This window comes from Molossus molossus, unplaced genomic scaffold (assembly GCF_014108415.1).
Source record: "Molossus molossus isolate mMolMol1 unplaced genomic scaffold, mMolMol1.p scaffold_m16_p_16, whole genome shotgun sequence".
In the NCBI taxonomy this organism is placed as follows: domain Eukaryota; kingdom Metazoa; phylum Chordata; class Mammalia; order Chiroptera; family Molossidae; genus Molossus; species Molossus molossus.
This window is the reverse complement of record NW_023425351.1, coordinates 70,058,989-70,075,780: the sequence shown is the minus strand read 5'-3', so window position 1 is coordinate 70,075,780 and position 16,792 is coordinate 70,058,989. Positions and strand designations below refer to the sequence as shown.

Here is a 16,792-nt window from a genome sequence, read left to right as displayed (position 1 = left end):
AAGATACAGCAGTACAAATTATCCAATCTAAAGATTAAAGGGGAAAAAAACTAATAACAAAAGTGACTATGGCCACCAAAACCTTTTTGAGAATATCAAAAGGTTGAACATACATGTACTGAAGTCTCAAAAAGTGGGAAGAGAAAGCTTAAAAAAAGTATTTGAAGAAGCAGTAGCTAAAATATTATAATGAACATGTACAAGTCCTTTGAAAAACACACACAAAAAAATTCACAAAAAGATGAAACAGAAAATCTCATTAGTGACATGTCAATTGAAGACACTAAACTCATCATCAAACTCCAGGCCCAGAAAGCTTCACTGGTGAGTTCTATCAAATATTGAGAAAGAAATAGCACCAAACTGACACACATTCTTAGGGGGGAAAATGCTCTCCACTTACTTTATGAAATCACATATAGGGTGTCCCAAAAAAATGTATATACACTTTGAATAATTATAAAGCTAGTGTTTATTAAAATACGTTTCATTTTCAAAATGTGATAGTATCTATGGATAGCCTATACACACTTTTTTGGGACACTCTGTATAACCCTAATACCAAAATCTGACAAAGATACTATATTAAAAATTACAGGCCAGTAGCACTTATGAACATGGATACATCTGGCAATATATAAAAGAATACTATGTCATTACCAAGTAGGGTTTAACCCAGGAATGCAAAATTGGTTTAATTTAGACAAATCAATCGATAAAATTCACTATGTTAACAGTAAAAAGGAGTAGTATCCTGTGTTCACTGCAATAAATGCAAAAATAGCATTCAATAATATGCACCACCCAGTCAGGATCAAATCTCTCCGCAAAACTGAAAGACAAATCAAGGGATCTATCTCTACCTAATAAAGGGCAGCAACCAAAAAAATCCTATGGCTGTTACCATTCTTAGTGATAAAATACTGAATGCTTCCTACATTGATTGGGACCAAGGGAAAAAATGTCTAACCTTCCCACTTGTCTTCACACATTATACTAGAGATACTAACCAACACAATAAAGCAAGCTAAATAAATAAAAAGCATACAAATTGGAAAAGAAGCTTTTTTATACAGATGATATTATATACATAACATATCTTAAAGAATGATAAAAATAACTTACTAGAAAACTAACAAGTGAATTTAGCAAGGTAGCAAAATACAAGGTTAATATACAAAGTTTTATATTCGAAGCAAAAAAATAATAATTTTAAATATTCATTTTACAAGTGTCAAAACATAAAATATTTAGGAATAAGTCTGACAAAAGACAAATAAGCCCTTTATCCTGAAAAGTATAAAATACTGCTGATAGAAATTAAAAATCTAAACAAATGGAAAGATATACCATGTTCAAGAAAGAAAAGTCTCAATAATGTTAAGTGTCAAATCTCCCTAAATTGATCAACAGATTCAATGCAACAGTAATCATAACCCCTGCAGAATGTTTTGAGAAAATTAATAAAATAATTCTTTAATTTATATAGGATTGCAAAGGAACTATATCCAAGAAATCCGGAGAGGAAAGACAAAGTTGAAGGTACTACATTACGTAACTTGATGTCTTACTATAAAAATGAAAAGAGTATGGTAGCAGCATTAGGATCCATAGAGAGAAAGTACAAAAATAGACCCTCACTTCCATAGTCATATAATTTTCATCTAAGATGCAGTGGGAAGGAAACATCTTTCGACAAATGGTACTGGAAAACTGAATATCTGTATGAAGAAAAAATGAATTTTGACCCTCTATCGCACACTATACACAAAAATTAATTTCAGAGGCATCATAGACCTAAAAGTAAAAGCTACAATGATACAGTATTTGGAGGAAATACAGGACATTATCTTTATATTAAATAAAGGATTTCATAATTTTCTTGAGTTTGGCAAAAATATCTTAATTGGTAAACGGTAATAATAAAAAAAGAAAAACCTGATACATCAGATGTCACCAAAATTAAAAACATCTGCTTATCACGAGGCTCTAATTAGAAAATCATAGGCAAGCCATAGACTGATCCAAATATTCACAAAATATATACCTAACAAAACATGTGTCCAGGATATATGAAAAAGTTCCTACAATTGAATGAATAGAAGACATATATCCCATTTAGCAATAAACAAAAAAATCTAAAAAGACACTTCACAATGGGAGATAAATGAACGACAATAACTACATGGAAAAGAACACAAAATCATCAATCAGGAAAGTGCAGATTAACACCACAAGAAAATACCACTATATAATACACTAGCAGAATGGCTAAAATTTAAGAGATTGATAACATCAAAAGTTGGTGAAGACACGGGGCAACCACGGCTTGCACTGTCCCTGGAACTGCCACAAGGTACGGCCACTCTGGGGGAAAAGTATGGCAATTTCTTGAAAAACTAAATGCACAGCAGTTAAATTCCTAGGTATTTACTCAAAAGAAAGAAAGAATGAAAACATAAGGTCACAAAATGATTCGTATAAAAATGTTCATGGCAATTTATAATAACCCACACCGAAAACCGTCCAGGCAAATGGATAAATTGTGTTATACTCAGGCAGTGGATTATTATTCAGCAATCTAAAGAGATAACTACTGAGGTATATCACAGCATGCATGAATCAAGTGCATGGACTTTCAAAACAAAGAAAAAAGAAAAACAAGGTAAAAGGGTATCAATTCAGGCCAAATCTAAGATAACCAAGATTTTAGAATTGGGTAGAGATTTCAAAGCGCCTATTATAATTGTGCTCAATAGCACAAAATAATACTTGCAATGAATGAAAAATAGAACATTTTTGTAGAATAGATAACTAGAATAAACAGTATTTTGAACATGAATGTGCTAGACCCTGTGCTAAGCATTTAACGCGGATAATCTCATTTCATTCTTAACGTAACCTCATTTTACAAATAAAGAAACTAAAGTAGAAAGAAGTTAAATAAATTGTCCAAAGTCACATTGCTAGGATGCCTCATGAGGCTCACTTTTAGGGCTCCACACCTCCAACTAAAGACAACCAGTAAAGACAGAGTCACTAAATAAGTTTTTACTCACTTTAAAAGTGTGTGTGTTGGGGTGTGGGCTGTGCTCAGGGAACACACCTCGAGGACAATCGGACACACGGAAAGGAGCACCTGGCCCTGCGGTGGAGCCCAGCGCGCCTGCAGGGGACCTGACCGTCTTACCTTAGGGAACTGTTTTACAGGAATTAGCACTTTCTGTCCCAGCTTCATGTTCTTATTAATCACCACATCAATGTACTTTTCTTCGTCTTTTCCTTCTCCTTTTTGAAACTTTTCTATTTCTGTGGAGGAAAAAAGATAACCATGAAATGTATGACTTAGAACTCCAGAGGCCGGGAGTTCTCGTTAGCTCTACTCGGCGTGACATCAAATACAGAAATGGGGACCTGCTAAACTGCTACAGTGTTTCCAAGCAATGCTATCGTTCCCATTTGATCAATAATTCATCACCAGTACCGTGGGGGGGGAATGCATACACCATGGCTCTACTGAGTCAAATCTCAATTGCCCACGTTAATAAAAGCTAACAAACTAACACACACATCAAAATTAAGTTTCTTGGGAAATTTATTCCTTCTGGAATCCTAGAAAAAGGATGATCAAATAGCAAAGAGGAGCCAGAAAAGCTTCTCATTCAGGGTTACAAAGTGCAACATCCTCAGACACCACCCTGCCTGGCTCTCCAAGGCTCATCCCACTAAGAATCGAGTCTTCAGGTGCCACTACAAGCCCCAGACCACCTCTGTCAGGTGCCCTCCCCAACCAGATCTTCCCTCCTCGCCAGCGACAACATCAGCTGCGGGCTCTGTCCTTGCTAAGACTCTTCTCTCCACCTGGGGTGTCATCTGGATGATTTCCATTTCTCACGTATCCCCTCCAGGATTCAACCACATGAAATGCCACTCTCTACGCCCCTCTGTCCCTTCCTCAGGGGGGCGGGAGGAGGAGAATCGCTCACTCCCACCCTGACACTCACAACTCTGCTGCGGACGGTGTGTGTGTCCTCACCCCAATTCCTACACTGAGATCCTACCCTCCCATTTGATGGGATTAGGAGATGGGACCTTTGGGAGGTGATTGGGTCATGAGAGTGGAGCCTTCATGAATGAAGTTGGTGCCCTTATAAAAGAGACACCCTGTGGGACACAGCTGGAAGACTCATCTCTGAACCAGGAGGTGGGCCCTCACCCGACACCAAGTCCGCAGGTGTGCGCGTGCGGACCGCCAGCTTCCAGGTCTGTGAGTAGTAACTTCCTGTTGTTTACCGGCCACGGCGTATGGTGTTCTGCTACAGCAGCCTCAGGGACTACGATGCCCTCCCACCAGAACTTAATTTCTCCCAGGTGACATCAGTTTCTTCATTCAGCCAACATCTGCTACTCAGCACCTACTATGTGCACGTCCCAGGTCTTGGAAAACGTAAGCCTGGCTGCCTGGCGTTACTGCGCGTAGCATTTGGTTGTGCAAGAGAGCGCACAGGTAGGTGCTTGAGCGTGCCAGATGAAGGTGTGCATGGGCCTCCGCGGACTCACCACAGACACCAAAGTTCCGAGGAAAAGGCGAAGGAACACAATGGAGTCACCGAGCTGCTCATGACTAACACTGAGCATGCTTTGGCACGAAGAAATTATTCTACTCTTGTTTTAACGAACCTGAGAACTTAAACTTTTGACCTCTCCAGGTATGCCTATAGATCTAGATTGAGATATAAATGTACATATACACATATACATATACACATGTACACAGATATACATATACACCTAAATCCTCTAGATAAACCTCTGATTGTCCCCTGAAGGACTTAGAAAAAAATGTTCCGATATCCAGACCTCTTGACATGCATTATTCAAACCACTGGACACCTTTAAGATGAGCATCTCAGACCAATCCAGAAGCCAAGAATGCATGAGTGAAATCGTCTCAAGAATGTACGTTTTAGTATAAGAACTCTTCGCTTTTCTGTCTTCTTAGGATTACTCTGAGTGTCGCTGAGTTGTGTTTGATTTGCAAACCCTAAGACCCTTGAATAAATACCATTTATTTCTAGCCAAAGCTTCCTGGCCCATGTACACTCAGTTGGCAGTTCAAAGAAAAGCATACCTAAGCCTAGAGAAGGTACCAGAGAAGCATCCATTGTCTAAAGGAATTCATTTTGCTTGCTGAGCTAGGAATGTTTAAGAATTCAATGGGTCACACATTTGTGACATAATTCAATCCTCCCGGGAGATGACAAAAGGAAGTTCAGAAAAGCTACTTTGCTATAATAAATGGCCGAGGTGGGATTTGTCCCCAGGTTTGTCTGGCTCTCGATACAGCACGTCACTGCAGTGTCCCCCAGCTTTATTTTTACGTCCCATCAGACAGAAAGTAAGACTTTCATGGCTCCCTAGGATGAACGGGAAATGTGTTTAAAGCTGCAGGCTTCAGGCCTGGGGCTTCAGTCACCCCTGAAGAACCCGGTGGGCCCTGCTGTCCCCCTTAGTAACTCCCCATCCACTGGCCCCTCCTTCTGCCCATCAGTCCTGAACCCCATTGTCCCTGAGGTACTCGGGGCGGACCAGGCCTGCTCTCTCTCCCGCAGGGTAGTAGTGCTGAAGAGCGTGTTACCATTTCAACAAGGGTCAGAGTAACTGTCTCTTTAACAATGCGTGGTAGGAACTTGGTGTACAGGTGGGATGTAATGAAAAACAGGTCTTTGGTCCTTGTCCCCAGCTCCCTGCACAGAGCTCCTGAAACTCTCAGAAGCTCCCGAGTGTTGGGAGCACCGACTGCCATTCCTAGCAAGCCCCTTTCAGCCACACCTGAGGTCATGCTAAGCAGGTAAGTCCTGGAGGAAGGGGTCTCGTTGCCAGAAAAACCAGCCAAGTGAGTACAGGGTGGACACCTTCACCACCGGCAGGGCTGTCCACCTCTGCGAGCCAAGCTAGATACTGAGCTCGCTCCTCAGTGGACAGTGACGGGATCAGTCATGCCCACGTAATAAAAACACCATTAAAAACCTCTAAAAACAGAGTTGGAAGAGCTTCTGGAAATACCTTTAGCATAGTTAGAAGAGTCAACAAAATTTGGTACACTGACACTTCCTAGGGAAAAAGAAAGAAATTTTAATGTACATATGCTTGTCAAAACAGATTTCACTACCTCTGTCTTTTCAAACAATAAAGCATTTTCTGATTTTTGAGAACTTAATATTCAATTCCATAATCAGAATTCAAAAGGTTATTCCTCGCATCAGCGACATTCAACGTTTGAAGTAACGTGTAAGGACATAAAAGTAAGGTTAAAAATATTAGGGAAAAAATATGGATTTTACCATACAGTACACTGAAGTTGGAAATATGCCTATAATGTTAAAGAGGAAAATAAAAATTAAAAGAACTATATATTAAAAAACTCATTTCCTTTCTAGTTAACGTCAACTTCGCCGATCATAACTTGCTAAAATACCTTGTTACCTTAAGTAAGCTTTGAATTATGTTGAAATATACATTTCACTGTTTAAGATTTACTTTTAGAAAATGTTCAGGCTTGATGTCACATTGAAAGCAGGCAGGTCTGCCCCGGCCGGTTAGGCTCAGAGGTTCAAGTACCGGCCGGAGGACCAAAGGGTCACGGGCTCGATTCCGGTCATGAGCAGGGACCTCAGTTACAGTTCAGTCCCTGGTCCTGGTTAGGGTTGTACAGGGGGCAACTAATCAACTAATCGATGTGTTTCTCTCACATCGATGTTTCTCTCTCTCTCTCTCTCTCTCACTGTATCTGAAGATTAATGGGGGAAAAAAATCCCTGGGTGAGAAATAAAAATAAACGAACAAATAAATAAATGCATAAATAAGAGTAGGCAGGGTTTCCGGTGCTGGCCCTAACACGGACACAGAAATGGAAGCTCCCAAGGCCCCTCACCGGAGACAATTATGGCCTTTGTGCCCCCAGCTATCAATTTTGTATTTTCTACTTGACTGAGGATTATGAGTAGTTTGATGTTTCCATGACTGCCAATAAGGTACGGTGCCAAAAACACGTGGCTACAAAAGTGATCTAGGAAATCTGGGAAGAGTTTTTCCAGGATTGACGCCTGTCCCTAAACTGGGAGGTCCCTGTTCCTGCCATCACCACTCAGACCTGCCCCAGAGAAGGGGAGGCAGTGGACCCGCCAAGGGGGATGAAACCTTTCAGCTCACTGTAACCAATGAAAGCAACCACGGAAAAATCCTATCAGATGTTCTAGGCTGTTCTAGATGTTCTAGTCAAACACAAGGGGGTTTGACTTTCACTAATACCTAGGTTACATTTGTTGCCACTCGGTTTATCATACCAATGCCATCCCCCAGCTCAGAAACAATAAGCAAGTGTGCAATTAGGTTTTAGACAGTGGAGGGGATTAAAATGCTGTTTCCAAACCATGGGCACCAAATTCCTGCCAGCCCAGAAATTCACGTCAGGCGCCTTGTCGTTCTTGGCTTTTGTGTTTCCCTTCTTCACCTTTGCCTTCGTCCAGTACAGAGCTTCCTAAGCAACGGCCACCTGCCTTTCTAGCCGCCCCAGTATATTAGAATCCACTCACCTCCCAAAGAGCAGCCCAATAATCTTGGGATTTAAATGAGTTAAATGTCCAATATAAAAAATTTGAGTGTGAAAGTTTTCACCAAAACTGCTAAAATGCTCTCGCAGATTCGCGCGTAGAGGGTTTGTTCTCCTTTCTCCCAGCCGCCCCATCTCTACAACTTTACCCTCCACTCTACTTGGACGAATGTGAAATACTACATGCAACGCAACGTTATCGAGGACACTGCCTTATTAGCGAAACACTGGAAATCTCCACGAGTCCACCAGTGGGAGCCTGGTCACACACTCGAGGGCACACCCACTTAGTAACAGCACACGGCTACCTAGTAATGTCAGGAAACTCTGTGTCCTGGTGGAAACCAATCTCCACCAAATACACACATGGTGCAAACCAATATGAGAACATACGTTCAGATTCCCTTGTATGTGCACAGAAAATCTCTCCCTTTTTGTGTATAAGAAACTAATCACAGCCCAGCTGGTGTGGCTCAGGGCTCAGTGGTTGAGTATCCACCCATGCACCAAGAGGTCGCTGGTTCGATTCCCAGTCAGGGCACGTGCCCAGGTTGTGGGTCCGATCCCCAGTGGGGGGCATGCAAAAGGCAGCCAATCGATGTTCTCTCTCATAGATGTTTCTATTTCTCTCTCCCTCTCCCTTCCTCTCTCAAAAATCAATAAAGAAAAAAAATTTAAAAATTAAAAAGAAACAAATCACAGTGCTCACCCAAGTGGCCCGGGGCCTGGAGTGGATATAAAACAGAAAGACTTTTCACTGTATCTCTTTACATTGTTTTAACTTTTGAACCACGTGAGTATTTTACCCATTTAAATGTACACAACATTAAATTTTTAAAGTTTTATAGAATTTTTTCAAAAGGTTGAAACAATACAATGGAAATGTGTACAGAGATGGCCACACCTATATTTTGCGTCTTCAAACCCAGAGCTACGCTCTCGTCATGGGTTTTCAGTCCTGTACTGACGTCACCAGGAGAACTCACCTGGGCGGCTAGCTCGCTTGAAGCACGTGTGTTCCTGAAAACGCCATGTCAAATATTTGGGGACTGCGATAATATTTTTAATGCAGTGGGGTTCCCTTGAGGGGTGGCGGGGGGTGGGGTGGGAGGACTGGCATCTATCCAAAAAAATCCACGCCTGAGTTCTGAGAAGTGGGGGGAGGGCACCAGGTGCTGTTAGAGGATCCGAAGCCTGGGGCATCCAAACAGACAAGCTGAACGCCATGTGCTCGGGCTGCAGAGAAGGGACTAACAGCTTTGATCGGGAAGGCTGGTCCAGACGCCAGCACCCAGGTGCTCAGTTGCTGAGGGTGAAGAATGACAGGCAGAGAAACGAGGACTTCTCCAGTGAAGTGACGTGACCTCTCTGACACCCACCGCATTCTCTCACCCGCGGTTAGATGGCGGCGGTGGAGATGGGGAGGGTTCCTGAGACGTCCTAACCTGCTTGTTTTCCTCGTCTCCTTCAGCAGCACAAAATGGGATAAATCAGACGAGTGATGCTGACCAGCCCTGCCGCCAGAGTCCGTGGCGAACAAGCAGCTTCGACGTGGACTCGGTCTCCCGGCCCCAAGTCCCGGGCTCGTGCAGAAAGACGGGCCAGATTCAGGGTGAGCCGAGGGCTAGTTCCAACGGGAGACGAGATGAGGACAAAGGCATGAAAAGGCTGGCAGTGCAGAAGCAACAGGGAGCCAGGGCAAGCCGCCCGTGACGGCCCGTGAGCCCGTGACGGCCCGTGACGGCCCGTGGCGGCCCGTGATGGCCCGTGACGGCCGTGACGAGGGGCAGCTGGGGAAAGGTGGTCTGCAGCGGGCAGATGAGGAAACAGAGGCAAAGCAGAGCGAGGGAGAGCGGACGAGAACCCAGCTGCGAGACCAAACGCTGTCCACAGAACACCAAACGGACTGAACAGGACGGTTTGTGGACATCTGGCGTGGAGGGAGAGATGTGACAGCAACAGAGGCAAACCCTTCACCTGGAGGGAAAGCGTCCACCTGCTGAACACCCAGCGAGTACACACAGGGACACCCCTGTGCTCCCGCCCCTCCCCTCTGCTCCAGCCCAAACCCCGATCTGGCCCCCGGCTCCTTGCTCGGGCTCTTGAACTTGTTCTCCCCCGCCGGACCCATCTCCCCCCCGCCGGAACCGTCTCCCCCCCGCCGGAACCCGTCTCCCCCCCGCCGGACCCGTCTCCCCCACTCCAGAACCCGTCTCCCCCACTCCAGAACCCGTCTCCCCCACGCTGGGACCCGTCCCCCCTACGCCGGGACCCGTCTCCCATGCCGGAACCGTCTCCCCGACGCCGGACCCCGTCTCCCCGACGCCGGAACCGTCTCCCCCCAGCCGGGACCCGTCTCCCCCACGCCAGGACCCGTCCCCCCCACTCCAGAACCCGTCTCCCATGCCGGAACCGTCTCCCCCCCGCCGGGACCCGTCCCCCCCACGCCGGGACCGTCTCCCATGCCGGAACCGTCTCCCCCCCCGCCGGAACCCGTCTCACCCACTCCAGAACCGTATCCCCCCGCCGGAACCCGTGTGCGGACATCTTGCCCGGCAGCAGCTGTCTGTCTGCCTACCCACTTCCCACGAAGGCTGCCTGAATCCCCGGACCACTGACCCAGAACCACCGCGTCCAGCATGACCCTCAGCGCAGGGTGCTTCCTCCGGAACGTCCGTCTCCCCAGCAGCCCTGGTCCCCCAGCCCCTCCGCAGTGCCTGGCACGTGGTCGGGGCCCCGGACACGGCTGCCAGGGTGAGCGATGGGAGTGACTACGCCACAGACACACAAGCACGGCTTTGGCTCCTCTGAAGTTTGCTCCCTGCTCCCGACCCACGGGACCCTGACACTCCCAGGAAGGCTGAGTGTTAGTCACGCTTCTACGCAGGAGAGAAGTTAGGAAACGTGTTGCTAAAAGTCACAAAATTAACAAGAAACATTCCCGAGACTCAAACTGGGAACTCCAAATGCGGGGCTCTCCCAGCACATCCCAACCACGGTCACCAGGACGCGGTGCCGCCAACAGCCCAATCAGACTGCACTGCCCCACGCTCCTGCAGAGACAGGCCACGCCCCGCTCCTGCAGAGACAGGCCACACCCCGCTCCTGCAGAGACAGGCCACACCCCGCTCCTGCAGAGACAGGACACACCCCGCTCCTGCAGAGACAGGACACACCCCGCTCCTGCAGAGACAGGACACACCCTGCTCCTCCAGAGACAGGCCACACCCCGCTCCTCCAGAGACAGGACACACCCTGCTCCTACAGAGACAGGACACACCCCGCTCCTGCAGAGACAGGACACACCCCGCTCCTGCAGAGACAGGACACACCCTGCTCCTCCAGAGACAGGCCACACCCCGCTCCTCCAGAGACAGGACACACCCTGCTCCTACAGAGACAGGACACACCCCGCTCCTCCAGAGACAGGACACACCCTGCTCCTCCAGAGACAGGCCACGCCCCGCTCCTGCAGAGACAGGACACACCCCGCTCCTGCAGAGACAGGCCACACCCCGCTCCTGCAGAGACAGGCCACACCCCGCTCCTGCAGAGACAGGCCACACCCCGCTCCTCCAGAGACAGGCCACACCCCGCTCCTCCAGAGACAGGCCACGCCCCGCTCCTCCAGAGACAGGCCACGCCCCGCTCCTGCAGAGACAGGCCACACCCCGCTCCTGCAGAGACAGGCCACACCCCGCTCCTCCAGAGACAGGCCACACCCCGCTCCTCCAGAGACAGGCCACACCCCGCTCCTCCAGAGACAGGACACACCCCGCTCCTGCAGAGACAGGCCACGCCCTTGCAAGACAGGCCCACGAAAGGAGGAACTGATGACGGATGAACCCCTGTCTGGACTCTACCCTGTAGTATCAGAAGCTGTTAGCCAGGAACCCTGATCCCTGCCACTCTGCCTATTGCTCAAGCCTCCATGCAAGAACCCAAAGGGGTGGCTAACAGCCTGTTCCTTCCCGGGGTGCAGGACCCACGGAACGGTTTCCAGAGGAAACACGGCGCTCAAACCGGGTAATCCGAGCAGAGCTCGGGGTGGGGGGGGCAGTATACACAGGTGTGGGCAGCCTGGGACAGCAGCAGCAAAGACCTGGCACATTTCTCTGGAGTGAGTTAGGAAGGGAGGTGCTATTGCCCAGGGCATGAAGCCTGAAGGGGCAGGAATAGTGGCGGGGGAGATAGGTCCAGGAAAGGGGTATAGACTTCCACAGACGGAGCAGCCAACATGTGCTGACCTACCTTCTCCCCTCCCCGACCTTCTGCTGGTGACCCCACTAGGTAGGTCGGAGGGAGGGGTGTGCTGACCAGTCCGCAGCTTCCCCATCAGCCTCCTGGGCACAGGGCAAGGGAGACAGGGTAGAAAGAGGACCCAAAAAACAAAAAGCAGCCTCCCAGCCCTGAATGTTTGGTAAATGAGGGACCCTTTCAGGAGTTTCTGATGTCAGAGTTTCCATGTGAGGTTGCCACGTGGAATATTACACAGCAAGATACCAAAAAGTCATGAAAACTGTGCTAGAGACACTTCCTGTTCCAGTACTAATTACCATTGTTACTTTGTTGACAATGACTCACCAAGTACAGGGCTGTGCGTTGACTTGAAGTATCTCTCTATTCTCATTCCTCTACAACCTATCACCCTACTTTGCAGAAAAAGCCCCTCCAGATCCAAATAGCAGAAGCTTGCCAAAGGTTAGATAGTTCGTATCAGCCCGATCCAGAACTCCACGAGAAGGAGAATACCTCCTCGCTCAACATTCAGAAACCTGTCTCAAAATAACACCACAGGCCAGTTGGAGGATTTAAACTGATCTTAAGAGATAGATAAAGCGTGTTCACGGGCACTGTAAATTCTATTTGACAGATGACTGCAATGCTCCTGGGACTGCTGGTCTGAAAAGAAGTTTTCTAACCTCCAACATGACAAATGCATTCACTAAGGAATTATTTTATTTGAGCAATCCAAACCTAACTGGCACACCTATTAGATTCAAACCAGAGCAGAATGCACTAAAACCTGCCCGGACTAGACTGATTCATACAGCTCACGGCCGAACAAATAATCTTCCAAGAACAGAAAGAAACAGCACGGCAGAGCAGAGTCTAATAAGGACGGAGAAGCTCGTCATAAACACACATAAATACTCCACCCAGGAAACTGTCAATAGTCTACCTGTTATGAATGCTTGGAAGTGAACTATTTTTATAAAGACGGAGCAAATACCAGTGCACAAAATATCTTTAACTACACATACAACAGGTGAGATTAAAACATACACACAAGGAAGTAATTTCTCCAGGAAGGAAGGAAGGATGGCAAGAAGGGAGAGAGGGAGGAAGGACTTCATTCTTCTCATCACGGGTAATTAATAAAATGTGCACAATAGTATCAGAGGCTGCTGGGGTTTATTTACTACCTTCCAGGCAGATAAGATCTTCATCATACAGACAGAAAACACCTGCTCAGGGCCATGGTTTTCAACCTTCTTCATGTCATGGCACACATTAAACTAATGGCTAAAATTCCGCGCCACACCAAAAATATCATCTTCCCGATCGGACAAAGAAAATATAGGTATAATTTTGATTCATTCACACTGGACGGCTATTGTTGTGTTGGCTGCTGTCATTTTTATTTGACACTCTAAGGGGAGAGAGGGTGGTGCCCTGGCTAAGCAGTCAGGTACTGCGTGTTTTAACGATTCCTGCGGCTCACAGGTTGGAAGCCACTGGCTTGGGCCCATCTGGTGACCTAGCGGAGGTCCCATGGCTGGCACGGAGCCAGGATTCGAACCTGTTTATCTGAGTCCTAAATCCATAGCTCCCTCCAGTGTCTTGGCACTACTCTAGAGAAGTGATTTGATTTTAAGTGAGAAGAAATGCTTCCGATTATTATTTCATTGGGGGGAGGGGATAACCAAATTACTGCAAGTATCAAAAAATGTTTATCAAAGTTCTTTGAAAACAGTAACACATGATGCAAATATAGGACATTGTTTACTTAATATGATGCCTAATTTGTGATGACTTATTTACATGTCTGCGGAATGAGTTTCAAGAATATGTGAGAGCAACATGATTCTAGAGAAGTAAATCCAGATAACTAAGAAATTCTGAGAGCTGCTTGGACTTATTACAATAACTGTGTTGAATTCTTTTTAAGAAAAAAGAAAATGCTTCCAGGGTATCGGCACCTTAATTTCCCCTTAGACATGTTCACCAAACAATGGGTGTCGCGCCAGGAGAGAAATACAGAACCGAGTGCCTCACTGAAGTACCAATGTATCGCCCGAACAAAGCAAAGGATGCAAGACGCAAAGACCTTCAGAAACGAGTAGGTCCCTGGGTTTCAGTGCCACATTTTAACAATTTTCTAAACAAACTTTGAGTTGGAAATGGTTTCTTACAGTTTTAAAGCAATAAAGACCAAAGGCCAGAAATCACCCTGAAAACAGGTGGAAGGATCGAACAAGCTGGACGACTATCGTATATTCTAGACACGCGACAGAAGGCTGCGGTTGCACCGTGTCCTGAGACGGCCCCAGAGCATCAGGGCAGGTGGCCGTCCTGGTTCCTCACCGTGATGCGAGGCGGAGCTAAGGTCGGATTGCAAGACTCTCTGACACGCAAAGGTTTTGTTTCTCCAAAACAGCAAGGGATTGGCTTCAGAACAAAGCAGAACCTTCTTAACCAACAGGCACTTGTAACAGATTAAATTCCACCTCCAACAAATCAACATCGTTTTGTGGAAATAGTCAACTGCCTTCCTCGGACGCTTGCTGTTTACTGAGAAGAATAAGGGAAGAATGGAGGGAGCTGAACATCATACCTGCCCAGCGCTGCCAACTCATCTCCAGGCAGCTGCTACGCACAGCGGTGACGACCACGGATGACGGGCCACGGGTTCCCCCACGGCTTGACCTGTCCTGATGGGCAACAGGGAAAATTCTCAGGGAGTAGGAAAGTTCTAAAACATTTATTGAAACTGGTTGCCAAGACTGTCTCTGCTTCTACTGAAATCACCCAAAAAAGACAGGAAGATGGACAGAGAAAACGAGGCTAGGATTTTTTTTTTTTTTCTTTTTGCCTTTCCAAAAAGACCAACCCCTTGGCCAGCTGAAATGCCTGGGGATTATTCTTAACATAACTCAACACATTGGCCCAGTGACGATTCGGCAAACCCACAGATTAATAAAGAAAACGGCGCGCGAGGTTCACTCAAGTCGGGAATGACTTCAAGTCGGTAACTCTTGGGAGAAGGGATGAGAATAACTCTTCAAGATTGAAAAAAAGGAAAAGCTAATTCTTAGTTATATCTGCCTAAGGGTTAAGCTACATTTCTCACTTTTAATTGCAAACATCATTAAGCGTACAGCGAAAGACCAGCTATCTTGAACAATTATCGGGCTCCAGAGGTCACCAATTAGAAACCCTGCGAGGATTTAAATTAGAAAAAGTTTTCTGATTAGGTGAAGCAATGATCCGAGAGAGAGATGAGTTCTGTGCAGACTGAAGTCATTATAAGGCCCCGCTCCTGGCGCGGAGCTGCGGCGTCTCGTCGGTCCTGCGGGCCAGCTCACACTTCGAGATGGAAATGCGGCTGCGCGCGCGGTGTCCAGAGCAGCCACAGACCAGGAGCGCTCTGCCATCAGCAGACACCAGTGACTATTTGCTGTTGATCAGATACACACTAACACACCCACGATGAGTGTGATGACCATTCAGAGTAAGTTCAGGGCAGGAAATAATCATGCTATGGCTATTTTTAGGTCCATAACCCTGATCATTCCCTATTTATATAGCAAAGAGTCAGAGTAATTGAGGGAAGATAATCTGTAAGGCAATAAACCATATTTTTTTATCTGATGATGATCTACAGGGTCACTTTTCTAAAAAGAATTCCAAAAATAAACAGCATGATCAAGCATCGCTAAAAGGTGCCAGAGAACACACCTGTGATCTATTTAAAAGTCTTATCAACAGCCCTGGCTGGTGCGGCTCCGTTGGTTGAACGCTGTTCCGTGCACCCAGAGGTCACATGTCCAGTTCCAGGTCAGGGCATATGCCCAGGTTGCAGGCTCCATCCCAGTAGGGGGCGTGCAGAAGGCAGTGGACCAATGTCTCTCTCTCTCCCCCCTTCCTCTCTGTATAAAAATAAATAAAAACACAAAATAAAATAAAAAAGTAAAAGGCCTACTAAAAAACCTTAAGAGATATGCTAGAATAATAAACATGGCTTTAAAAAAAAAAATGCAGCTTAAGAATGGTACAAAACAGCCCTGGCCAGCTTGGCTCAGCGGTTAGAGCATTGGCCCGCGGACCAGAAAGTCTTGGGTTCGGTTCCCGCTAAGGGCACGTACCTCGTTTGCAGTTTGTTCCCGGCCCCAGCTGGGGTTGTATGGGCTGCAATGTCAATGTGTCTCTCTCACATCGATGTGTGTCTCTCTCTCTTTTCCCCCCCTCTCTCCCTCCCGTTCTATCTGAAAATAAATGCAAAAAAATAAAATAAAATTTCCTTGGGTGAGGATAAAAAAAGAAAGAATGGTACAAAACATACAAGATGCCAAAAAAAACACATCTCCCTTATACCTCAATGTTCTAAGCCACCTGAAAACTGCCAAGGAGGCAGAAAACACTTTTTAGAAACAAAACACGACTACAGCAGAACCATCCCGCTGTCAGGCAGATGTCGTCATCCTAGAACGTTGAGACTGAGAATGATTATCTCTAACCCTGATCGAACACGACCTGCACCAACGTCAAAGCATAGCTTCCGAGCCAGGAACCGTCTCAACACAGACACGCGACTGCTGAAAGTGAGGACAACGTCCCAGGTGGATCGCAAGCCACGCGAGCTCCTCAGACCAGGTCACTCTCCAGTCGGATGCCCTATGCTGCTTGTCCTGCGGTCTCCCGCTCGCTCTCTGTGGACGTGCCCAGTGGGTTTTCTTACAGGGATGTGTCAGGTTAGGGCTAGACCTTCACATTCCAGATCAAGCTGTGCATGACCCTCCTCTAGGGAGCGTATAAAAAGTAACTCCACGACGGCCAGTCAATAGCATTTGTCCACTGGCATCTTGTCCTTCGACCACACCGCATTCAGTTAGCAATCACGCACCCGCTGGATCCCACTTGCCAAATCGACTGACAGCTGCCGGGTCTGTATGAAGG

The 16,792-nt window shown here is 46.7% G+C and overlaps 1 protein-coding gene across 1 annotated transcript in view; it reads right to left on the bottom strand.

Moving 5' to 3' along the window:
• Nucleotides 1-16,792, bottom strand: part of KHDRBS3 (KH RNA binding domain containing, signal transduction associated 3) — a 124,266-nt gene that overhangs the window by 76,165 nt on the left and 31,309 nt on the right. The window contains exon 2 of the mRNA XM_036264274.1: nucleotides 3,191-3,309. Coding sequence (XP_036120167.1) covers nucleotides 3,191-3,309 — 119 coding nt within the window. The remainder of the gene's footprint in view (nucleotides 1-3,190; nucleotides 3,310-16,792) is intronic.